This window comes from Anneissia japonica, unplaced genomic scaffold (genome assembly GCF_011630105.1).
Source record: "Anneissia japonica isolate Jap-2015-1 unplaced genomic scaffold, ASM1163010v1 scaffold287818_len932483_cov186, whole genome shotgun sequence".
NCBI lineage: Eukaryota > Metazoa > Echinodermata > Crinoidea > Comatulida > Comatulidae > Anneissia > Anneissia japonica.
This window is the reverse complement of record NW_022703366.1, coordinates 20,004-44,840: the sequence shown is the minus strand read 5'-3', so window position 1 is coordinate 44,840 and position 24,837 is coordinate 20,004. Positions and strand designations below refer to the sequence as shown.

Here is a 24,837-nt window from a genome sequence, read left to right as displayed (position 1 = left end):
TATAAGAGACAGTTTATGGAGAACGAAACACTGTGACATGCGCGCAACGGATCGTTATTAATGGCAATTCGTTCAGACTGCCACCGACAATCAGCAGACAGCGTTGTGTCGTCTAACGGCCACAGGAAGCGGACTTGGATTCGTCGGCCAATGATTGTACGACGCAGCGCCCAGTCTAAATGAAAACAAATCTGCTCTACTAGAAGGGAAGGTAGCGAAGACAAAAAGAAAGGAGTGAGGGAGAGATGGAAGGAGAGAAAAATAAAAAAAAAGAGGCACATTAGAAGAAAAATGAAGATGCAAGGAGAAGAATGAGACAAAGGAGAGAAAAGATGGAAGTAAAGAGGAAAAGGCAATATTATTCTTGTATATATAATGCCTGTCTCTTATACACATCTAGTTCCTATTGGTCAGAAAGATCGATTTGACCCGTAAATGACCTCAGCAGTGATTGGCGATCATGGTGCGATGTGGCCAGGCCTGCCTTCGCTCGGTGTTCGCGACGAGTGATCAGTGATGAATAGATCGATTTTCTGTCTGTCTACGGCTTAGAAAGTCCGTTTTTTAAAACGAAGTATATTTTTTTTCAAAATAATGAACTTTTCAAAATAATGAAAATTTTCGTACGGTAGCTTTTTAGGCATGCGGACGGTGGACGCAAACCTACAACTTTCATTCCCGTGGCCTAAGCTACAATTTACGTAGCATTTTCAAGTAACATAATTTAACAACATTCTATCTATCTTCGTGTAGTCAAAGTTATATTGAAAATTAAATATACAAAGTAAACTAATACATGCAAACGTTTTCACATTTTTAATCACACTTACTGATTTTATTCTTTGGGCAACCTCTTTTTTGTTACTTTTCATTTCTTTCTTCATCATCTACGTAAGATAATAAATTCTTAGTTTAAGTTAGTAGTCCAATATTATAAGAAAAATACAAATAAAATTATAGCTGCAAAGATAAATAGTACTGTTATTTCCTATTGATGGACAATCGTAAATAAATAATTTTTCATTTATCTTCCCGCTCCACCCCATGACTGTTCTATTCAAGTCATGTTTACCGCGATAAAGCACCAGATCAATCTGTAATCTGCACGTTTCTGATGCGTTTCTCATCATAACTATCGCTTACTAATTCGTCTGACAAATACTCATCGATGACACTCCAACCCCCTTCTGATTTATCCGCCATTCCTAATCAGCTTGTTTCTTCGCTGGAGACGTTTTTCCACATCTTCTAAACAAATTTCCAACTTGCTAAGTCCTTAGCTATTCTATCTCTCGCTCGGTCGACTAGATCCAACACTTCCGAATTAAACTCCAACTGGGCCTGATTACCCACAAACCTGAACTTCACCTTGGCTGCCATCTTTATTTTCTCTGTTTCAGTTTTACATACCTTAATTGCAGTAATGAAGCTTAACAAATAAAAAATAAAATTAAAAGTCCTTTTAAGTTCTGAAACCATCTATGGAGATGGTTTACTCACCATCATTTCAAGAACAGTGAAGCCAATTAACTTTGAAAGCACCTGTAAAGATAAGAATAATAAAACAACAGTGACAATTTATTCAAAGAACAGTGGATTTTGTAACATTATAGAAATCACGGTACATCAAATAATAATGCAACAATAATTTTTGAATGAACTTAGGAAAAAATTTGCAACTGCGTAGAAAATTAAAATCAAATATGGCTTTATTCAAACAAACTTATATCTTCTCGTATTGTCTTAATAAAAAAACAGGCAAAGTTAATCCTTGATTAATGACCCGAATGAATGCAAGTTGATAAAAAAACTCCACACATCTTAGAAATAACACTTAGAAATAAATAATTTAATTTTTGAATGATTTCATTTAGTGTGCTTATTATAAAACAAGAAATGTGTCTCAACTTAGAAAGTATAATACAAACTCCAAGTACTGAAATACACACCATCGTGTTGGGATTCAATATTTCGACATTAATTGTGTCATCAACTGATAATTAATCATCTTATCTGAGATTAATCAGTGGACCTTTCGGATTCGGAAAGCGCTCCATGTGTCTCATCACCCTGGGTCACTCACTGCATGTCTGCCATTTTGTTTTACCTTATCAGCTAAGTCCACATCCAAAGTCGTCTGCCCACCATCATCTGTTACCGTGGCAGCAAGCTTCCAACCAGAAGAATCGTAACTTAAACCAGTAATCAGTGTAGTGAAATTTCCCTAGAGAAGAAAGGAAGGAATTGTTCAGAGGATGGTTTAAATATTTTCTAAAAGATTAGTTTAAGCTGGGCTTCTTTTCAAATTGGACCTTTTTTCTGGGCTACTTTTGCAAAGTAAAGAAGGGAGCTCTTTTCAAAATGAATGCTGTAAAATTTGGGAATTACTACTATATAACAATAAATAGGTCCAATGTAACATCAATCTCTATCATGGAGTGTATTAACCGGCATTAAATCACCTAATCTACTGTATAAATGGAACATTTTTTCCAATTCATTGAGTTTCTTGGAAATTTATGTACAGTGTATGTACTGTACTATCTCGAAAGGCCAAGCTATCTTGAAAAGAGGCCCATGGGCTTCTTTTCAAGTCTACTTTTGCAAACTCAAAAAAAAAAGGGGGGAGGGCTTCAATTCGAGATGGGATTCTTCTCAAGATTAAGCCCATGGCATTCAATGTATGGTAGATAAGTTGCCTTATTAATCTGCACTTTTGTAAATCCTCATAAGGCAAAATTTTATGTTTATATGTTTTAATATGTGGTTGTCATAAACAACTGTATGTAAATTTTTTTAATATCAAAAAATAACCCCCCAAAAACCCCAAGAATTTAAATATATTTCACCTTAATTTTAAAAGTTCCTTGAGTCTGCAGAAAAGAATCTTGCAGAGAAATAAATTCTGTTAGTTTGCTTTTATCACCTGTTAAAAAAAGACATTACTGTATAGTACATGAAGAATTGTGGTTATGATGATGTCTGCAATGCATACCTATGACGATCAGTTCAATATCGGCAATAAAAGGATGCTTCTAAAGCCTGATATCAACTGCGCGGACGGTCGTCGGCCAATGCGATTTTATGGAGAACGAAACACTGTGACATGCGCGCAACGGATCGTTATTAATGGCAATTCGTTCAGACTGCCACCGACAATCAGCAGACAGCGTTGTGTCGTCTAACGGCCACAGGAAGCGGACTTGGATTCGTCGGCCAATGATTGTACGACGCAGCGCCCAGTCTAAATGAAAACAAATCTGCTCTACTAGAAGGGAAGGTAGCGAAGACAAAAAGAAAGGAGTGAGGGAGAGATGGAAGGAGAGAAAAATTTAAAAAAGAGGCACATTAGAAGAAAAATGAAGATGCAAGGAGAAGAACGAGACAAAGAAGAGGAAAAAATGGAAGTAAAGAGGAAAAGGGAACATTATTCTTGTATATATAATGCTATACGCTATACATGAAATAGTACAGTATAATTAGCATTGCTTTTGGAAGTGGGAACAATCACTACTTTACATAATTTCTCACATATGTTCAAGTCCTCTTCATCATCTGAAATCATGATGACTTCTTCACAAGATACTATCTTAGCAACATCGCTCTTTGAATAACATTCTTCTCCACTATCTGGAAGTGGCCTTGGTTGACCCGTCCTAGAAGTAACTGCAGACTGTAGATTTACAGTTTGTTTATTTGTTGCAGAGTGTGGATATACAGTTTGTTTATTCATCACATTCTGACTACTTGACGAACTAAAGTTTGTTGAATTCCAAATTGGTTCACCCGAGTCTGACTTAACTGCATTTTTTGAAGTGGAACTCCAAGTTGGAAAAATACTATTTTTAGTGGCCATATTCCTTGGAACGAAAGCTTGATTTCCTGTGGTCATTGGCTTGCTATCCACTGAGTTAATTCTTTTTGGTTCGTGTGATGACAAGTCTACATCTGTTAAAATAAAATTTTCAAATACAGTAGTTAAAAAAAAAATTAAATTAAAATTTCAAATTTATGTACATTTCAAACTTTCCTTAAATTTATCTTGTATGTTTTATCATGTATCTTAATCAATCTACCGCCAGATAAAAAGAAAAAAAACATTTTCAAAATTTATTATTGGAACGAACAATCAATAATGTAGCATTGAATTGGTTAAGGATTTATAACAAAAATTTAATAGGATTTTTATAGTAAAAATTTAATCCGAATGATGTTTGGCCCTACCTGATGTATTATCATACCGAATGCTCAGTACGTTCCAGAATACTTGCGCAAAAAGTGTTTTTGAATTGGGAATCGAACCAGCAACCTCCAGATAAACAGACCACAGAACTTGCACTTAGTACCTACAGTTGAGTCTGATCCCCCCAATAGCAGTGTGTGCTGCAAGGCTATTTCGATAGTGTTTGTTGAATGTTGTTGACAACTGTGTGTACATGTCACAAATGTATCCTCATCATTAGTAGTACAATTAAACAGATTACTTTTAAAAATCAAACAGATGTACTGAGCATGAGCAGTAATATAAGGCAATGCCATTGGAGAATATTCTTTTGACCTCAGGGTTTAGCACTTTGAGTAAATACTGTACCATTGTCATAGTGCCACTGGACAATCTGCATTGGATACTGGTGCTATAAAAATCCAGGTTGATTGATTGATTGATTGATATTACCTGGAAGAATGATGTCATCTGGAATTGATTGTAGAAGATCGTCATCAACATCATCGGGCCATTCTTCTGGTTCTTGCCGCTAACATAAGTAATTTAAAAGTTTTATGCAGCTAATCATAAAATGAAGAACACAGGATGAGAATGTTTAAATTTTATTAAAATTACATAGACAGAAACCTTTTTTTCCTAAAAGAAATATGACGTTACATGTAAGTTTAACTCCAAAACTTGTATTTGGAAATACCGGGATGGTGTCCGGCGGGGGATAGTTTTACCCTCAGTTTAAGTTTAAGTTACATTTTGGTATTAAGATTAGTGTTAGTTGTAGTTAAGATGTCCTGGATATGACGTTAAAATGCATCCGCTCGAATCGCCGGCAACTAACTGGCAGCCCCATCTACGGCCTTAGCGTCCTTCGGAAGGGAGTGTGAATGGTCACCCAGCAGCAATAAGAAAAATAGCTTAACAAAGGGCAGATGAACTTTTCGGAGCCAACGGCCAAACCATGCTTAGTTTAAGGAGTAGGATTAGTTAAGTATCATTATATTTGTATTCTTATTTATGTGAAGCACATAGAGGCCTCTATGATATGCGCTGTGTAAGTCGACCATTATTATTATTATTATTATTATTATTATTAAGATAAACAAGTCTAAAATTCATTTTAGAAACTTGTTTTTTGTTATTAAATTTTTTTTCAGATACAATTGTTATACAATATGTATGATCTATATACCAGCTTGTCACATACAATGAAGAAATACATAAATAGAAAAATATGAAAAAAACACTACTGTAGTTCCTTTAGTACAATAAGCCCACTCCTTACTTTACGCCCAATTTTATGTGCAGCACTAGCATTTCCTTGGGCAAAAATCCCAGGGTATAACTTAAATGAATAGCTTAGCTGCCTTTTACCAATACTCAAATAAAATAAAATTAAACATTGGCTTTGAATTAGACATGCAGTGATGAAGTGCTGTTTGATTGAAGTGAAGATTCACTAGGTATAATCCCACTCCAAAAAATTAGCCCAATTTTGTGTTAAAGGGAGTGAGCTATACCAGAGAAACTACGGAACTGATATTCTGAATGGATGGAATGATTGAGTATGGAGTGATTGAATGATTGCTTGAATAAAGGATGACTGACTGACTGATGATTGACTGATTGATTGTTTGATTGATTAATGTATAGATTAATGGAGTCAACACAGTGGCGAATTCAAGGAGGGAGCCAGAGGGCCCGGACCCCACCCCTAAATTTGTCAAAATTTTAAAATACTGGAGAAAAAAAAGAAAATTACATTCAAATTTTAAGAGTGCCATTTCCTACTATCTAGAGGTGACATAATCGTAAATTTTTTTACCTCAGCAACAACTATTGCGGGGCTAAGGTCCATTCATTTATCAATTGATAAATGAATGGATGGATGATTGGATGATTGATTGATTGATACCTGATGGTGCTGTCGTTCTAGCATCTCAATTTCCTTCATTTCTTGCAGCATGTCATCATTAAAATCTTCTTCATCCATTAGAAAGTCATCATCGGGAGTGGTGCCAGCAGTCGTTTTAACCGCTTGAACATTCCCTTTCCGCTGATTAGGAACAATCTGACATTTCTCTGGATCGTTCGTAATTTTTGTTGTGACTCCATTTCGGAAGTGTTCAGGTATTTTAGTTCTGCCTTCATCAGACCTAAGTATTTGAAAACATTACACATCATTACCAGTCATTCTATAGTTAACATTACACACAGGCCTGTAACAAAGGTAGAGTGGTTTTAAGTTTTGGTCGAACTCTCTTTTCAGACGAAACCCCTACTTATTACTGTAACTAAATCACCCCTCGCTTTGCATTAAAAACCACCAAAATGATAAAATTCACCATTTATATGCTATAATACTTCAGCTTGAAAAGAAATTTTCCCCTGACCCTCACAATTCTTATACCTTAAGAGTTCAGGCTCTCATAAAAACCACCTCAACAAACCCTAGTTTAGAGTCTTCTATTTGTATTACAATTACTCTTTATTTGAATATGCACAAGAATAAATTCATTTTTCATTACAAAAACAGGAATGTTTGCTGCATGTGTTATTCAAAATTATTATTTTCATTATAAAACCAAATGTATGTAGAATGTGGTTTATCTTATCAACATTAATTTACATGTTATTCTACACTAATAAAGTCCAACTGTGAATTTACAGACACTGGAACCTAGTACTTATCAGAATTATTCTGAAATTACACTTAAAAGTCAAATTGAGGTCAGAGTCTATTGGGTGACTGTTTAAAAGTGTGTACATGGATAATTAATTCAATTTTGCTTACAGGGCTTTTGAAAGAACTTGAACTTGAGAGCAGGTCTCAACGAGAGTGTCTACTTCACCGCCAAGCACTTTGATATTCTCTTCAGACAACATCAGGACACCAAGTCTACATGTTATGCTGCCCTCTAGAGATACCTTCAATTAAAACTTAAAAATTAGAAAATGGAGCTTTCTGGAGTGTCAATCAAACTAGACAACTGTCCAATCAGAGCAGGGCCTGGAATATACGCATGTCTAACAAGAACTGTCCATTTGTGGGACAACAATATCCAAGGGGCGGGTCTTAGTGAAAGTTCCATTTTCGAAGAGTATAGAAATAAAAAAACATGATCATTATTGTAAATCTTTATGTATCTTTTTACCTGATGTCACAATTATGAAAAAGAGTCCAAAATTCTGCCGCCCATATTGTTTCCCTAACACCTCGTCATCATCATATAAAACCCACCTTTCAAAATTTACACTCGCTCAATATAAAACAACGTGCTATTTTCAAGCTACTTTTGTTGATTTTCAAGCCACTTAGCTTTCATCAACCTGTTTATTTACTAAATCACCTTTCCCAATATATTCCTCTTCGTCATCTTCATCCTTCATTTAAAAATTTCTTGACAGTTCCATCTCGTAAAGGCAAATCAAAAACTTATGATCAACATGCTTTTTCCCTTTCAAGCCCCCTTTTACATGGAATTCCTTGCCGCTTTTTGTTCGCGATTCGTCTAATTTGCTTTCTTTTATAAAAATAAAATTCTTTTATGAAAATAAAAAAAACTTTCCTATTACTGGAACATTAACTTGCTTCCTTTCCTCACTTAGCGCCTTTGATAAATTTTTGAATTGTCACTATATATATATTTAATATTATTATAAATATTCTGGTTTCAAATCATGATTTTTCTTCTCACAACTTAAAGACTCAAATACTATTAATGAGCACCAATTTTATCGTAGCTAAACACTTCATGTTAAATAAAGAATGAATATAAAAAATGGAATTGATGGCGAATCCGTTTACCTTTGTTCCTGGCGGTAAACTTGTATTAAGACATCGTACAGGTTTATACTCCATTGCTTGCATACTCTGATGACCGTCCGTCAAATACAACATCAACATTCGGCTCGATTTTACATTGTACTAAAGTAGAAATCACATGAGTGTATATGTTATACTAGGCATTAATGTGTAGGCTAATGACTTGTTTTATAGTCATGTATGCATATTGTGCAATAGTATACAAATATTGACTGCTCATAGAAGGAAATTGTGAAATCTATTGCCAAGAGGTGATGTGGAAAACATAGGGCTGAAGGAAGATAGGCTACGGTTTCCACATCACCGAGGGGCTATAGCCTTCACGTTCCCTGAATCAAGAGCAGTCAATATTTGTTTTTAGTTATTATTAAAAGAAAATTCCAACATCCTTGCGTTACTGTACTCAGGCCTATATGTTTAAATAAAACTATTTTCTACATTGTTCTTCTCGTTGAAAATAACATTATCTCACCTGGCTCTGTGTAGCTGGTGTCGCAGTAACAAACACATTAGCATTCTCTTTACCTTTGACTTTTTGAAGCTGAGTGTATGCGGATTCACTGACATCCTCAACATAGTTCATCTGTTAAAAAAATGTAAGCATTTCTCATAAAAAAAATTATTAAAAAGATAAATTTTAAGATTAAAAAGATAAATGTTAATATAATTTTTTTTTTATTTTTATTTGCAAAGTAAACAAACTATTGACCATATTATTTGCTAAATATTTGATATTAATTTTTATACACTGAAAATATGACTGTCAGTTTGAACAAATTTATAAGATAGTTGTGATTGTTTGATATGTAGGACTAAAAGGTAGTCCAGTATTCATTACTGAGCATAGGGGAATAGGCTGTTAGCCAATCGTACTAAGCCTCGGCATTATGTGGTAGGGTGGCCAGTTACTTTCCACGAAGCCTTTTTCCTCCCCAGTAGTGAACCAGGTACTCATTTATACTCCTGGGTAAAGAGAGACAAATGTAAGTATAAAGTGCCTTGTCCGTGTACACCAGCAAAATGCACAGCAAAGGTTTGAGAGAGCGAAATGCAACCGTTGCACCAACAGCTTATGACAATCAAGTCAATTTGTACGATATTCTGAAAACGTCTTGTTGATCTACATAGTGATCAGTAGCATCATTGTTATCACCTTAATTATTATCACTGCATTATCATCACCATTAATCAGTCAATGATGGTAATCCTAGTCAACTTCGTCAATATCTGTATCATTATTAATTTGAATTTCCAATATACTGTACATTGATAACCAAAACTGAAATTCAATATTAGGAGTAATATTTTGAAATATAAACTCTGGTTACATTGATAAGTTGGCAGGATTAAAGGATTTTACAATGTTTAAAAAAAAAAAAAACCAAATTACTTACTTGTAAAGCATATTTTCCTTTCAACTCGGTTTTTGTCTCCTTGTTGATGCCAACAGGCAATATAGGTGGCGCTATTTCAGACAAATCAGAATCTAGCCACTGTTCATACACCATAGATTTAAGGTTGGTATCATTTAACACTTTTCCCTGTAAAAATAAAATTTAATTTATTGCACAGTATCTAAAGACTTAACACTATTAACCAACATCGAATTGGATAGACATGTTACCCATTAATGTGTGATGTGATAATTAAATTGTATCCCCAGTCTGTTATTGAAAAAAATATTTTTTAGGGTGTTTTTAAATTTTTTAAAAATGATTGAAACATTGTTTAAAATCATTTATTTTTGTTATTTATTTAAAAAAACAACAGCAGACACAAATCCGCCACAGCACTAAAAAAGACGGTACAAAGCACACATAATGAGTTTGACTAAGTACAACTAAAACACTACGACAAAAATATGTAAATTAGAATTAAATCATTAGACAGATCTTGGTAATTCAAAAATAATTAAGTTTTGCTTACACTGATACTATCATTATTGACTTGTTTAATAAGTGAATGTTCAACACAAGCACATTTGAAATACATTACTGGTAAAATATTAGGTACAAAATAAGTACAGACAGAAATGAAAATACACAAATTAAAATTCATATTCCTTGTGTGTACACAGTAGTGAATCCAGGGGTGATGAGAAGTAGTAAAAGAAATTACATGCCCCTGGATGCACTAGAAAATGGAGAAACCATTACTCCTTGGACCATACCATATCGTAAAACCTTAAATAGAAAAGGCATGAGCTTGTCTTTTTTTTGCGTGTTTTTAATTTATTTCGTTTCTTTGAAATTCATGTACAGTGTATGTACTGTACTCCAGTATATCGAAAAGATGCCCATGCTGTCTTGAATAAAAGTCCATGGCTTCCTTTCAAGATGTGCTTCTTTTCCAGGCTACATTTGCAAACTAAAGAGGGGGCTTCATTAGAGACAACTTCTTCTGGAGATTAATCCCATTGGGCTTCTATTTGAGGTTTTACGGTACATCCATAATTGGCGCAGAAACCCACTGGTACAGTAATGGTTGCAGGGGTGGCGCCAATATACTTCCCCGACAGGGGTCCGAGGTCCCCAACAGGGGGAGCCGATGCCCTAGACGAGGGAGATTTCCCCAACAAGAGCAAAGTGAGCATGGTCAAGCATCGCTTAAAATGTTTTGAAAATGGTCTAGAGGGCGAAGCTACCAAATAAATTTAAAATTTTGACAATTTAGGGGTTTCCATGGCTTATTTAATCGATTTTAGAGTCTACTATTGTGGTTTTTCTACCTAACGGGGGGCCCTGCTGGCACCAACCCTGAATGGTTAAGTACAAAGTCTACAGTTGTTCACTACAGGGCATTCTGTCAACCATATGAAAATTCTACTTTTTTACTGCTTTTATACATGTATTGCTTCCAATCATACCTGATGCTCGGACTTAAGCCAATCCAAGCAAGCTTCTATCCACTCATCATGGACCTGTATATGTTGAGCTTTCAACCAGCCCTTGACTTGCAGCAGCGACATCTATGAGAATTAAAACATTTTAAGCTCAAGTTGAGTTCAAAAAGAAATGGCTTATGTGCTTGTTAAAAAAAGCAGTAGACTCTTAAAAAAAAAGTAGGGGATTAACAATGTACTGCTCAATTCACCACCAGAAAGAAATCCCATTGTCAAACTGTTTTCAAGTATAGTTACACCTTTCTGTAAAGTTTTTTAATTGCATGGAGGATATCTAAAAAATCAGCTCAAATTTGTGTGGAAAATCGCCAGGAAAATAGGTGCGCGGAATCATAATTGCATTGCTTATATATTAGCATTTGGTCAAAGCCAAATTCTCAGCAAAATCTGATTGACCTTATTTTCCAAAATGCGGATTTCTAGTTCAAATAATTGCGCGGCGGATATATTCCCCATGCAGGCCTTACTATACAGTCTGGTAGTATGTTTTACATGATAGGTAAAATTTTTTTTTTTTCTGTGCAGGTATAGTGATGGTTCAGAGCCATTATATAATAAGTATTCAATTTAATATTTCTACATGGATAACTATTCCCCACACAGTCTGGTATAATTCATAAAAAATAATAGTAAGGGCAAATATAAACATTTATTATATTTCCCTACCATCGGCATCAAAAATTTTGGAAATATTGATGCGGGAATAATTTTTTTTTTTAAATTTATTTATATTTATTTTATTTATTTTTTTTTTTTGACGCCTCAATTATTTTAACTTAATAAAAACAACTCTGCAAGAAACAAATGCTCACAAAATATAAAGGAATTGGTTCCGAATTCGGCAGACTACAAACTCTTCCAATTTCTTAGATTAAGACATTGAGATTGCCGTAAAATTGAAAATGCAAAGCCTATTCTTTATACTTGTTTACTGTTGCTAAGATAACAGCTTGCTAACTGCGGTTAAAAATAAAAAACAAAGCGGTCTGTCCCTAAAGAGACCCGCCCAGTGGGCTGATCGGATCGTTGATTCACAACATGAAGACTGACATGTTCCACAGAGACTCTCGCTTCTAAAAATAGCTTGTTACATATTGCATTAAAAGTCTTTCTTGTGATGGGTGTGTTTGATTGGATTGGTTGTTGTTGGGCAAAAACTAACCTACGACATCAACAAAGAAAGTTTAGGCAAAGGCTGGCCTAGCTGGAGGTAAAGAACAAAGCCTAGGCCCCTATGCCTACTACAATTAGGGTGTTCCCTTCCCTTTGATGCTCGAGTAATGTCTGACTTTTTCACCGGAATAATAGCCTAGGCCTAGTTTTGGATAAGCCATTGGATTACAGGGAATTTGTTTAAATGCATCTGCCACTTCAAAAACAATGTCATGTTCGTTCTGTTCATGTACACCGGACTCCCCGGGTATAAAAAAAAAAACCTCCCGCTCTCATCAATTGCTTTTTTTAAAAAGAGTGATAATCTAATAATTTTTTCTATGTAGGCCTATGTACCCTAAATACCACTCTCCCAAGAATTTCTGTGCAAATGCGAGTTATTTTTTAAAATTTGTTTGAACCCATAACTTGTGCGCTTACGGTGTGGTATATAGGCATCTGCTCTTCTAGTCTCAGCAGGGAATTGTTGGTCTCTTCAGGCAGGCCTCAGTAAGCCTAATTATGGAGGCCCTACGAATCCCGGCCCTACTAACTGGGCTCGTTGGTGTAGCGCCTGCCCTGGCCCTTCCTTTCGTCCTTCACATACTGTCGCTGGCCTAGGCCTAGCTGGCTATGCCCTCTATCTACCTACCCTGACCTAGCTAAAGTAGAGGCCTAGCCTAAACTGGTAGTTAATCTGTAGGTCTCTAACCTACTACATTCATTCTCTTACGTTGAAGAAATTATATTATAAAATAGAACGCAAAAAACTTCTTGATTTTAGCATCACACGCTACATCATGCAGACACTCCACGAAAAAAGTCGTCGGGGATCTCGACTTGAGCGAGTAGAGGGCGTTTCAAATTACGCGCGCGCACATGGAGAGGTCAAGGGTAGATCCAGGTCAGGTTATCCCCATTGTTGTTATTATTTTCTGAGTCATGTGGTCTTTGTATTAGAGGTTTTGATGTACGTTTAAATACGTGTCCTGTCTTTATTAGTAGGTAATTTTAGAAATTATGTATCAGAGCTAAAGGTCCAAACACCACTTAATGTGTTTGCTCAAATATTCGGTTCTTTCAAGACTAAAATAGTTAAAGATCGATATACTGGCCTAAGCCCATCTATCATGAGGCTCAGTTTGTTGGTTAGACGGGGTTGAGTCACTTGACGAGTGTTGTCTCAGGATCCAATCAGGCCGGGCCTAGGCTAGTAGTTGTAGCTTCGACTGTACAGTAGTACAGTAATTGAGGTTAGGGCCAAGCCAGTTCCACCAATCAATTATCAACACCGACTTGTGCTATTGGGTGCATCTTAACTTTTCACAAAATGTATCAAGGCCTACAATAAACAAGTACAAAATTCTATTAATTATTATTTTAATTAACCACTATATGTAAAGATTACTGCATATTTAAATCCAAATGCAACCAGAGGTTGACCTATGTAAACTTGTCTTAATGTTACATTTTCTTGATAATTAAATCCAGTGGAAATATCAATTTATTTTACATACAGGTGAACTTTGAAACTAGTGTGCATAGCAAAGAAAATGGCATTTGCACAAGTTCTTATTGGACCACCAGGTGCTGGCAAGACAACCTACTGCAATGGAATGAAACACTTCTTGACTGAGATTGGTCGAAAAGTTGCCATAATCAATCTAGATCCTGCCAATGATGTTCTCCCTTTCGTTCCCGACGTGGACATTTCCGAGTTGATATCTGTATCAGAAGTAATGGAGCATCTTCACCTTGGACCAAATGGTGGCCTGATCTATTGCATGGAGTACCTGGAGAAAAACGTTGACTGGTTGCTGAAGAAATTAGAAGGCCTTAAAGACAGTTACCTGCTGTTTGACTGTCCTGGCCAAGTTGAACTTTACACTCATCATAATTCATTCAAAAATATTCTGCAGAAATTATTGAAGTTGAATTTTAAGGTAATTTGAAGAGGACCAATTGAAGAGTGGGAGTTTAATAGCTTGGTGGTTAATCAGCGGCTTGCCTCCCAATCCAAGGGTCCTAGGTTCAATTCCTGTCAGTGTTGCAGGATTGTTTATCACAACCAAAACAACTCCAATTCCTAAACCCTCATATTGAGATTTAGTTTTTGTAAAGTACATACCTGTCAACATTGAGAAATTTCAAAGAGTAATTTCAAAGAGTAAGATCGGGTGACACATAATGAGTGCCGAAGGTACGAACAGTGGCTAGGGGCCATCGGCCCCTGGACTCCTTGACTTAAATGGCATATCTAATCAATATTAGTGAGTTTATAATGATCTCAGATGGATACAGTAGTTATTGAAACATGGAGGTAGAATGTTATTATTATGGATCTTACTGTGAAAGATCAAAAATTGAAAAAGAAACAAAATTTACCCAAATTTTAGGATAAGCGTTTTGCGTAAGACCGTAAGATTTTATTGGAATGCGTAAGACTTGCAGCAAATGCAGACGTGTTGACAGGTCTGAAATTATTATATGTGTATGTTTGTCTTGTGAAATGGATTGTCACCTACAAGCAGTGATATAATTCGCTAATGACAGTCCTTGATGCATATGTAGTCTGTTGTGTGCCTAAATAAAGAAATAACAAATTTAAAAAATAAAAAATCAGTAAAATTAAAAAAACCGAAATAAATTTATCATTAAAATGTGAATACAGGCCATACAAATGAAATGGATTGTCACCTACAAGCAGTGATATAATTCGCTAATGACAGTCCTTGATGCATATGTAGTCTGTTGTGTGCCTAAATAAAGAAATAAAAAATTTAAAAAATAAAAAAATCAGTAATATTATACCCTAAAATTTAAAAACCGAAATAAATTTATCATTAAAATGGGAATACAGGCCATATACAGTAAATTACTTTTAACGAAGCAAAACTGAGGGCTGTAATTCATAGGAGTTTCTCTACAATTTTATTTTTTAAAAAACAGAGGCGCTCTATTCTGTGATAATTACATCGAGGGCGCTATATACATCTTTTTTTTATTGGCAGTTGGCAGGTATACTAAAACATTATTTTCTTTCTCTCTTCAGCTTGCAGCAGTTCACTTAGTTGACTCGCATTATTGTAGTGACCCGTCCAAGTTTATTTCCGTTTTGTTGACCTCGTTGTCAACGATGCTTCAACTTGAACTCCCACACATCAACGTCCTCTCAAAAATTGATTTGATTGAAACGTATGGCAAATTAGGTGAGACATCAAAGCAGTATTCAGAATATCGATAATAAATTTATTTTAATCTCAATTTCAAATTAATGTAATACTGTAATTATAATGATAATAATCTTTAATTTTATTTGTATAGCCAATGGGTATAAATAGAACAAGAGAGCATACTCTCGTTTGTAAAAACGTCACGCTAGCGTAGAATGCCCGCTGACGACTGTATGCTCACCTGCGTTCATTTGCGTTTTGAAGTACGCTATTTACTTGGTAAGTAGAAAAACAGACAAACTATGCGTGGTGCAGGACGCGGGTGAACATACAAACAACAGCATCCTACATTGGCTGCGTAGGCCATATCGTTTGTTTACGCTCTCAATGAGCATATTGGCTCTCTTGTTCTGTTTATACTTTTTAGTACAGCACAAAATAATATCCATTAAAAATAGTTTTAATATTGAATATTGGATCTTGTATTCAAAGAAAACCAATTGCTAATATTAATAATACAGGTCTCACTCTACTTAAATATACCTTCATAATAAAGAGCACCCCCAATTTCAAGACCGCTTTTTCTGTGGTCCCATTTTTAAAAATGTCTTATTTTTATTATTCTAATTAGAGACCAAAGCTGCTAAAGACCATATAAACCCCAGTCCCAAAAGTGGTCTTTAATTGGAGGGAGACCTATATTAATAAAAATAATAAATGAACATGTGTATGGGAAATGCTGTAATAATTGTTTTCATAGTGCTCAACCGAAATATGCTTATAATTGATCTCACAGCATTATAAATTCTGATTATTTTTTTGATGATTGCTTGATTGAAATGAATAATCTGGCTAATGCTTTATCTACACTAATAAATATGTGTGCATATATGGGCATGATGAAGTCATAATACACCCGAATATGGGCATATCACATTTATTTGTTACATAAAATTTGATATAGTGGACAAAGCTTAAACAAGAGGAAGGTTGCCTTCATTACTAAGAATGAAATAATGGGTGCACAGTGTTAATGCAATTTTTATATCCTTTTTTTTCCAAGCGTTTAATTTGGACTATTACACTGAAGTGTCCGATTTGGATTACCTGTTGGATCATCTTCAAGATGTTCCATTTGTAAAGAAATTCAAGAAGTTGAATGAAGCAATGGTTGGCTTGATTCAAGATTATAGTCTAGTGTCATTCTGCACCCTCAATATCCAGGTAAATTATGAAAAAAAAATATTGAATACTTGTGTGTACATAGTATTCCAGTTGTTGGATGGATTTATTTGGTGTAAAAACACCAAGGATAACCCACGGTCTGTAGATTTTCCAGTGGGGTCATTGTGGTGGTGGCATGTACAACAGCAGACAATCCCCTGCTCTTTTCTGAAGCGTGTGTTCTTTAATGTGCCCTCGAGTCATAATGCACACAGGACCAAGGGCTTAAACGTCTAATGTAAAAGACGGTGAACTATCATAACTTGCATTTCAGCAATCGAACCTGGGACCAAAGGACTCCACGGTTCAGTGCACACACATTGGCTACCACCAGCTTAGCCAACTGAGCTAAGTTGCTCTCTTCTCTCATATCAATCTATCATGATTCACTTTTATTCCTACTACCAAAAAGTGAAAATTGCAAATATACAGTAAATGTACAAATGATTCCTTTATAAGTTGCATGAATGTGTATTTCAATATTCATGTTATATTTGTATCAATTCTGTATATTTACAGTATTTTAAATTAATTTTATATACACTGGAATGAATTAATGATAATGTGTTTTTTTGGTTTTTTTTCTATAATAAAAACATGTTTCACATGTTCTCCATTATAATTTACAAACTTAATCTTATTCACCACAGGATAAGGAGAGTATGTTAAACGTGATGAAGCTCGTGGATAAAGCTAACGGCTACGTGTTTGGTGATTTAGAAGAACGCAACATGCAAGCCTTAATGTCATGCGCTGTTGGAGCCGACTTTGAATACTTCAAATATCCTTTCCAATAAAAATTTGTTTTATATTATATATACCATATTTTTTTGAATAAATGCCTGGGGTGTTTATTGTTGAGAAGGGTTTTTTAAGGGGGTATTTATTCGAGAAAGGCGTTTATTCTTTTTGGTGTGGATCTGTATTATACTCAAGTAAACTGTCATCAAATCCTTAAAAAGTTTTTGTTTTAACATTGAAAATGGGGACAATAACAGCATAGCATGATGTATAGATATATAAATGTTAGTTTAGTGCAATAAAACAGATTTTTTTTTAAAATTGACATTTTCCAGCATGATTTTAACCATTGTCTGGGAAACATGATTTGCAACGAGTGACTGGTTTGGTTTAGCTTGTCTTTGCCACGTATTCACACAGGGTAAGGAAAACTTAACAAGCACCCTCTGCTATATCCTAATCAAAAATGCAAGATAATGTAGGGAAAACAATATCTACACATTTCGCATAGTTATGAAATTAAAATCTTATGAAGGATTCTTCTCAATCATATCAGGCATTCAAATTTTATTTGACAAAAACATGTGACATACCTAAGTATGGTCATGATGACATCATATGAATATATATAGGCACATCATCATCATGACTATATATGGGCATACAACAGTATTTTTTCAAATATAATTTGATTGTCTGGTGGTAGTGTTATATTAATATTCACTGTTGATTAGCCTTAATAACAAAAATTGTCACAGCAGCATCTGTACAAGAGAAGTATATGAAAGATGATGATGATGAACCTGCAAAGATGGAGGATGACGCATCATGAATAGACACATGAAGGGGGAAAAGTGAACCAAGAAGTGTATGTCACCTAAGGATGAAGCTTGAAGGCTAATGTTGCTACTGGAATGACATCTAGATAGAGCTGCATTGTGGTAGGCTGCCAGAGATTTAACCTTCTGGTATAAAAGCCTGGAAGTGGAAACTGCTTATAGTTATGATGTTTGATGTGAAAGGAATCACAGTATTAGCTTTATATTTATAAACATATTTCTTGTGTTTATCAAATTTCATAAACAGATAATTTAAAACCCATGGATCATACCGTAAGTAAGTAACCCAACAGAACTGAAGTCATCAACTATACTATAGAGTTATATAAAAGTGATAACTAGGTAAGAAGCCTTGGAGATATGCATAGTAGGTCTGTAGTAGGGAGATTTCAATTTGCGCGATGAAGTAAAACTAAAAAATGGATTCGTGACCATCCTACATTCTCTGCACAATATGAATTTGGGCCAAACTGCATCCTGTAATTCAGACGACCAGAACTGAACTTTGACTTGGCAGAGGAGTTCTTAGTAACATCATTAAGGTTCTAGCAGCCATCATTGTGCAATTAAAAACTCAAGATATTTTTGCCACTAAAAACGTACACATGCTTGTGCAAATACGTCACACTGAGTTTTCAGAAATTCAATCACAAAATGTGTGTATAATTTTAATTTGAAATCAAGTAAAATTCAAATTTACATTACAGTTTTTCAAATTAGAACTTGTACTTTTGATCAGCCAAGTGAATTATTAGCTCTACTTCAGAAACAGGTACAATTTTATTTTAAAGAAATTTCTACAATATGTCAGTGTACTGAATTTTTTACAGCAAAATATAAACAGTCAAAACACAACATTATAAAATTCATTAAACTTTATAATACAAGGTTGTAACTTATAAAGAATGTTTACAAATGTTGTTTGAATAAAACAAATATAATTTTTAGATAATTGCATTTTAATTTTTGTTCTTATCTCTAGCTACCTGTAGCATCACCTTAAAACAAAATGTTGATCACAACTTAACAAAAACTTAGCTAAAAATCTAGAACATTTTAAATTTTGAGTACTGTACTGTACTTAATTTCAAAATCAATTAACATTCCAATATTTAAATTTCGTTTAAGAAAAAGACTTAAAATATATTATTTTAAATATTATATTGCATCTGTGTATAAGTTCATTGCATATTTCATTTAAGTTAAGTTGGATACGTAAGTTACAGTACCCATAAATTGTATTGCACAAACCCAACACTGTGTCAACAAATTGGAAGACAAGTTTTTATCTTTATTTTAGGATTTGTTCTCCTTTGTCCGTGAGCTGTCTACATTCCACATTAAGGTGCTTTTGCCTTGCATCGCTCGTTCCCATTGGAGGTAGTTGTCCCTAAAAAAAAGAAAAAAAATTATTTTGGATCTGATGTCTAAATGCAAAGAAAAAAAAAGAACCCCCCTCCCCCTTATATTTTTTTTTTTTGGGCCTATGTCATCCGAGCATACTGTCACTATAATGTTGAACTGAGTATTAGTATAAGAATGTGACATTGTTGAATACCTTAGTGCAAACAAGCCGTAATAATTGTATGCTCATAACTTTGGCTATTAGTAAGTCGATTCCAGTAATGACCCAACATTTTATATCTTATAATGTGGAGAAATATGAATTGACTAAAAAGTCGTCGGACCAAAAATTTAAAAGAAATAATAATTTTCCTATCAAAATATTACAATATTTTGATTGCCAATCCCTAATACTGTGGTCTAAAAGCACATTTTAGGACCAATTATGCGCTCTCTAAAACTAACATTATTATTATTATTATTATTATTATTATTATTATTATTATTATAAAAACTCTCTCTGTGAACCCTGACAGGGATATATTATTATTGCTGGCTGCCAATCGAGGCTTCATTGTCGCCTTGGTTCAGACCCCTCCGTCGAACATGTTGGATCCCTTGTTGGCAATTTCTGGTGCCACCGCTGTTTATAGCTTCATTATAATGAACCTTTCCACTAAGCCACGCCCCTTGGATATTGTTGCAAATTCCCCAAAATATGACCGTGAAAAAACATACGCAAGCACGTGCGTTTGTTGAACACACGAGTATACTTGGCACTGTTCTGATTGTCTCTTGTTTGAATTAATTTAATTATTAAAAGGAACTGAATTACGTACTTGGTGCTCTCCAGCAGAGACTGTGTGACTGGAAGAACTTGGTATAGGGTTGTGTAGGTTGGTAGACAAACAAATTTGTAGAAATTCACCTAGAAAAACAAAATACACATGTACAAATAAATAGGTGTATTCTCATACTTAACCATCTCTGTGGCATTTGCAGGAAGCATTCTGATACAGTTGCAAGTTCTGATTTTCTTGTAATTATTTTAATCATCATGCCCATACAAGGTGAACACAAACTAATTATTGCCAAGATTAATTCATGGTTCTGATGTACACATGGTATCAATATTTTAAAGGTTCTGTGGTTCTGGTTCTACAATACACATGGAATTTCATATTTTAACACCTGTACTTAAAGTAAAAATCATGAGGTACCATTTTGTACACATTTAATGTACCCCTGGTTCTGTTCCATAAGTTATATGACGATATTACCACTGTACATCCTGGGTACAGTTACAGTAGGGGACATCAAGCACTAAGGTACACCTGGTCAGTGGTACGCATGATATGTAAATATTTAAACACCTGTTCATGGTTAGGCCAAGATTTACAAAGTAATCTGGCATCATTATTTTCTCACCTGTTCTTGGGCAAGTTTGTCTTTGAAATCTCGATTCAGCATTGGAATCGGTTCATATCCGTTCTGCTTCTCAACATCACCCTGAAAAAATAAAACATCAGGATCCAGTTTATTGAAATAATAAAGTCAATCAATCGTTCATCAAATTACATATAAAACAGTATACCTCGTTGAAAAAAATATCTTCATATTATTGCTTGAATAAGCAGGGTTTATAGTGATAGAAGTCTGTATTGGGAATACTGGGTGCTGTGGCTCAAATGATGAGTCGTGGCGTTCAGCCGGCCTCTCAATGCGTCGTAGGGCGGTCATACCACAAATCCAATTTTGCTTCCTGTGAGCGATGGACAACACGATGCCATTTACTGGTCATTAAAAACGATCCGTTGCACGCATGTCATGGCATTGTATTCTCCATAGAATCACGTTGGGTGTAGTGATCAATTTATGTCCAGCTTTATTGAAATAACCCTAATATCTGCAGCCATATAGCATAGCATTGGATCTTGTTTTGGTCTCTCATTATTTTCTCAATTTCAGGACCCAATTCTTGAATAAGCACTGGCTTGTGTGCACTTTAGAAACTTGAAATATCCTTCAAAAAGAGTAGAGGGTTAATTTTTTGTGTCACACACTGAAATAGAAAAATTACCTAACTCTGCCCAATGCATGCCTTCCAGATTTTTAAGTCAGTGAACTAGTCACAATAATCACCTAACACAATTTGGTTAAAGAGTTTTACAAAATAGATTTTTTATATTTGAGTCTGAATTCAGGCCTGTGACCTAATTTACCTGTTGGTAGAATTCTTCGTAGATGTGATCTACTGTCTCCCGTTGTACCGGCCAGTACTTGGCAGATAGAGACAAGTCTGAAGCCGTCATCATCAGCGAATGTAAATGACCTCTAAAATCAAGTTAAAGCTACGTTCACATCAAGCCCGGATCCCGTACAAAAAATCGTGAGTTGCAACATTTTTTGAACGCTGCGTTCACAGCGTGCACGGAACACGGTTATTCGGGTTAAGTACGTACAGTATATGCGTTTGATTGTTTCAAACCAACCAAGCATGTTGCTGATTGGTCCAAGGGAAAAAAAACGTACAATTTCACAATACAAATGGGTCTCAGATCTATCGGTCTCGATCCGGAGTGCGGATTAGAAATCGTACAAATTTGATGTGAACAGTCCTATTCTTTACCACTGAACTCGTTTTTCACAATTTTTTGTACGGGCACCGGACAGGATCCGGGCTTTAATGTGAACGAAGCTTATATCGAACAATCATTAACATCATTTCAAAGTAACATTTTGTTTCAAAGTATACTCTTAAGGAAATAAGGGAAAGAAGAGAGAAAAAATTGTTGGTGTTATGGTCTTGACATATCAGAGGTCTGTTATCTTTTAATATCACACATTTAATACTTTTTTTCATTTTGAGCTTTATGATGTTATATTTATTGCTAATGTATTATTATATAGTATGTCCCCCTTTTTATCTTGTATTTTAACTGTATAACTCATAATTAAACCAGAATTGGCTAGTCTTATTTTGTTTAAGAGTGTGACATAAATAAAGAATAAACTAAACTAAAAAGCCATGACCATTTAAAATTATGCTTAGCTATAACCTGTAATGGTCAAAATATATTTCATAGTCATTATTTAGTATTTCAATCAAATTATCATTTTTATAACTTCATTATGATTTGCCCTACCTGTGCTTTGGGTTGGTAATGCATAGATTATCCGTTAAGCATATCTTAGCCAACTCTTTCTGGTTCTCAAAATGCAATGCAAGATCAGTTGCCAAGATGTTATGTCGGATATGACCAAGCATCTATCAAAAGAATTTAATAGTGAGAAACCTTGAAAGTGAAACGTGTTGCATAATTATTTTTGTAAATACAGAACAGCAAACAAAACGAAAAGGAAAGGCATACAAAATATAATACCAGGGCTTAATATTTGTCAGAAAAATTTCTTTCATTTTTTTTTTTTTTTTTTAGTTTATTCCTTTAGGAACATAGCCAAGGATTACCAATTGCGACTTCAATCACTGTCCTATTAGATATCCCTTCACATGATGCTCTACAGTACATAAGTAAGTCTCATAAGAAGGCTTTAATGGAGAGGAGTTTTTCTTTGTAAGAAAAAACTCGGGAACTGACAGGGTTCAAAGGTAGAATTTATATATTGCCTTGGTATATAGTCTATTTGGATAGGCAAATTAATGTTTTTGATCCGACTACCTTGTTGTGGCGTCAGAAGACAGGGTTCCAGGCCTTTCCAACGCGGGAGGGGTAAATTTCCCACCACACTGGAAATAAATCTACAGACCTTTATGTCGGTTATCCAAGCTGAAGATTCCGAATAAAAACTAAAAGGTGTAGCTGCAATAGTCTGCTATAGAACAATATAAGAAATGACAAACTGTATTTTACCTGTTTATAGACATTGTTAGGGAGATGCGAGAAGATGTTATGACCATCCAACTGCAGAATGAACACAGTCTGGCTAAAGTGATGTTGTTCCATCGTGGATGTAGCGTACAGGGAAGCCAGAGGAGTTTCAAACTTCTGATTGAAGGTGTTTGTGAAGCCACGATGATCCAGATCATGGCAGATACAGGCAAAGAACAGTGACTGCATCTGTTAAATATTATGAAGATCAATACAATTATTTTTGTCACATTTGGCTTGATTTATGACATTAATCCAGAGGCAACGGAACTAATGTGTGACATTGCATAAAGGAGCATGGCACATTTGCGTGTGGGCGGTAGGAGTCCGGATATGTACAGTAGTTTAATTTGTTCTTGACAATAATTCATGTATTTATTCAGTCCTACCAAAACAATATATAAAGAAATTATACTTAATATTAATATATTATCACCTCTATATCGGAGAAAAGACCTTGAGTTGCTTGCAGGAGGCAGTACATACAATGCGTCACTGTAAATGCGTGCTCAAAGTTGTGGTAAGGCACGGGCCGGTAACTGTTTCTCACAGTCAGAATGAAGCGAGCGAGCGTCGATAAGTCAAAAGTGTCCTCGCCAAAAAGTTCATATGTCATGTAGATAAACAGCTCGCAAAATGTATTGGTAGATGGACGTACATCAAACTGAAACCTATAAGAAGAATCTGGTAAACCATCTACAGTACTGTATTTAACGAGTTTAAACTATTATAGACCTATTCAACAGCTTAAAGCTATACTGTATATGTATCCTTGTTAACTATTTTTCATGAGTACTCCTTACACCATGGTTGAGCTAAATCTACCTCTCTGTAATCACCTGAATCTGAATATACTATTAAACAGAGGACCCCATTGGTTCTGCAAGAGGGGATCCAACATCTGATGTCAAGGCAGTGTCGCTTTCACTAGTGCTTATAAATAGGCAGAAATGCACTGTAACAACACCTTGTGCTTCGGCCTAGTGCCTCTCAGTCTGCTGCCGAAAACGATTCTGCCACTTGATTAAACAAACAAGTTTTCTTTGCAATCTCTTCTCTTTCTGCTGCTTTAGTGTAGAAATATATTGAGCCTTCAACATTTAAACCCATCACTTGACAATATTGACTTTTTGGGTAATGCAATGCATTTTAAACAGTGTTTGCTTGCTGGCAAACTGGATGGTGGCATTAGGATAAGCATTGAAGAATGCATGGAAAAAAAAACAAGAAAAAGTTTGAGGATGGTAGAAGGCCCTAAAACTTCAGAAAAAATCAGAAGACAGACGTCAGTAGGAAGTTGGCACACGGTTAAAATTGAAGTTTTAGACCAAGTTTCTTTCTCCAGGAATTATCCAAGAAAGCAATGGAGCAAGGCATAATGGCAGCTTTGAAGGCCCTGGGACAGCTCTCATCGTACATAGCCAGTGGCGTATCTAGGAGTCTTAAGGGGGGCGGAAACTGGGAGGAGCGAGTATTTTTCACGTGCACCCCTTCCACCCTCACAGATACCCCACTGTACATATGCAC

The 24,837-nt window shown here is 35.2% G+C and overlaps 3 protein-coding genes across 5 annotated transcripts in view; 1 reads left to right on the top strand and 2 right to left on the bottom strand.

The window, feature by feature from the left end:
- The window catches only part of LOC117104400 (recQ-mediated genome instability protein 1-like), a 20,990-nt gene extending 8,151 nt beyond the window's left edge, over positions 1 to 12,839 (bottom strand). Inside the window, exons 1-13 of the mRNA XM_033245237.1 lie at positions 12,816 to 12,839; positions 10,912 to 11,013; positions 9,440 to 9,586; positions 8,518 to 8,628; positions 8,028 to 8,147; positions 7,014 to 7,147; positions 6,135 to 6,375; positions 4,676 to 4,754; positions 3,532 to 3,948; positions 2,850 to 2,926; positions 2,108 to 2,224; positions 1,501 to 1,542; positions 797 to 887 (exon numbers count right to left, since the gene is read on the bottom strand). Coding sequence (XP_033101128.1) covers positions 797 to 887; positions 1,501 to 1,542; positions 2,108 to 2,224; positions 2,850 to 2,926; positions 3,532 to 3,948; positions 4,676 to 4,754; positions 6,135 to 6,375; positions 7,014 to 7,147; positions 8,028 to 8,147; positions 8,518 to 8,628; positions 9,440 to 9,586; positions 10,912 to 11,013; positions 12,816 to 12,824 — 1,687 coding nt within the window. The 5' untranslated portion in view covers positions 12,825 to 12,839. The remainder of the gene's footprint in view (positions 1 to 796; positions 888 to 1,500; positions 1,543 to 2,107; positions 2,225 to 2,849; positions 2,927 to 3,531; positions 3,949 to 4,675; positions 4,755 to 6,134; positions 6,376 to 7,013; positions 7,148 to 8,027; positions 8,148 to 8,517; positions 8,629 to 9,439; positions 9,587 to 10,911; positions 11,014 to 12,815) is intronic.
- Positions 12,840 to 13,000: 161 nt separating this feature from the next.
- LOC117104433 (GPN-loop GTPase 2-like) lies at positions 13,001 to 18,777 on the top strand. Of its 3 annotated transcripts, none has more exons than XM_033245284.1 (6): positions 13,001 to 13,100; positions 13,619 to 14,042; positions 15,152 to 15,308; positions 16,336 to 16,496; positions 17,147 to 17,277; positions 17,994 to 18,777. In XM_033245284.1, exons 2-6 carry the CDS (start codon positions 13,653 to 13,655, stop codon positions 18,067 to 18,069), a joined length of 915 nt encoding a protein of 304 aa, XP_033101175.1. In that variant the 5' UTR covers positions 13,001 to 13,100; positions 13,619 to 13,652; the 3' UTR covers positions 18,070 to 18,777. The 3 variants fall into 3 exon arrangements, with proteins under 3 accessions (XP_033101175.1, XP_033101177.1, XP_033101176.1); XM_033245286.1 differs by having other exon boundaries at positions 13,008 to 13,069; XM_033245285.1 differs by having other exon boundaries at positions 13,008 to 13,104.
- LOC117104432 (cAMP and cAMP-inhibited cGMP 3',5'-cyclic phosphodiesterase 10A-like) overlaps positions 18,709 to 24,837 on the bottom strand; it is a gene marked incomplete at its 5' end in the record, with an annotated part of 25,559 nt that continues 19,430 nt past the window's right edge. The window contains 7 exon segments of the mRNA XM_033245281.1: positions 18,709 to 19,466; positions 20,260 to 20,348; positions 20,849 to 20,929; positions 21,643 to 21,754; positions 22,567 to 22,688; positions 23,293 to 23,499; positions 23,747 to 23,981. Coding sequence (XP_033101172.1) covers positions 19,373 to 19,466; positions 20,260 to 20,348; positions 20,849 to 20,929; positions 21,643 to 21,754; positions 22,567 to 22,688; positions 23,293 to 23,499; positions 23,747 to 23,981 — 940 coding nt within the window.

Excerpts from the sequence above, each read along its gene's own strand:
- LOC117104433 (XM_033245284.1), top strand. The coding sequence starts at position 13,653 with ATGGCATTTGCACAAGTTCTTATTGGACCACCAGGTGCTGGCAAGACA. Across the intron at positions 14,043-15,151 it reads TATTGAAGTTGAATTTTAAG|CTTGCAGCAGTTCACTTAGT; the intron begins GTAATTTGAAGA and ends TTCTCTCTTCAG. Across the intron at positions 17,278-17,993 it reads GCCGACTTTGAATACTTCAA|AGCAGCATCTGTACAAGAGA; the intron begins ATATCCTTTCCA and ends AAAAATTGTCAC.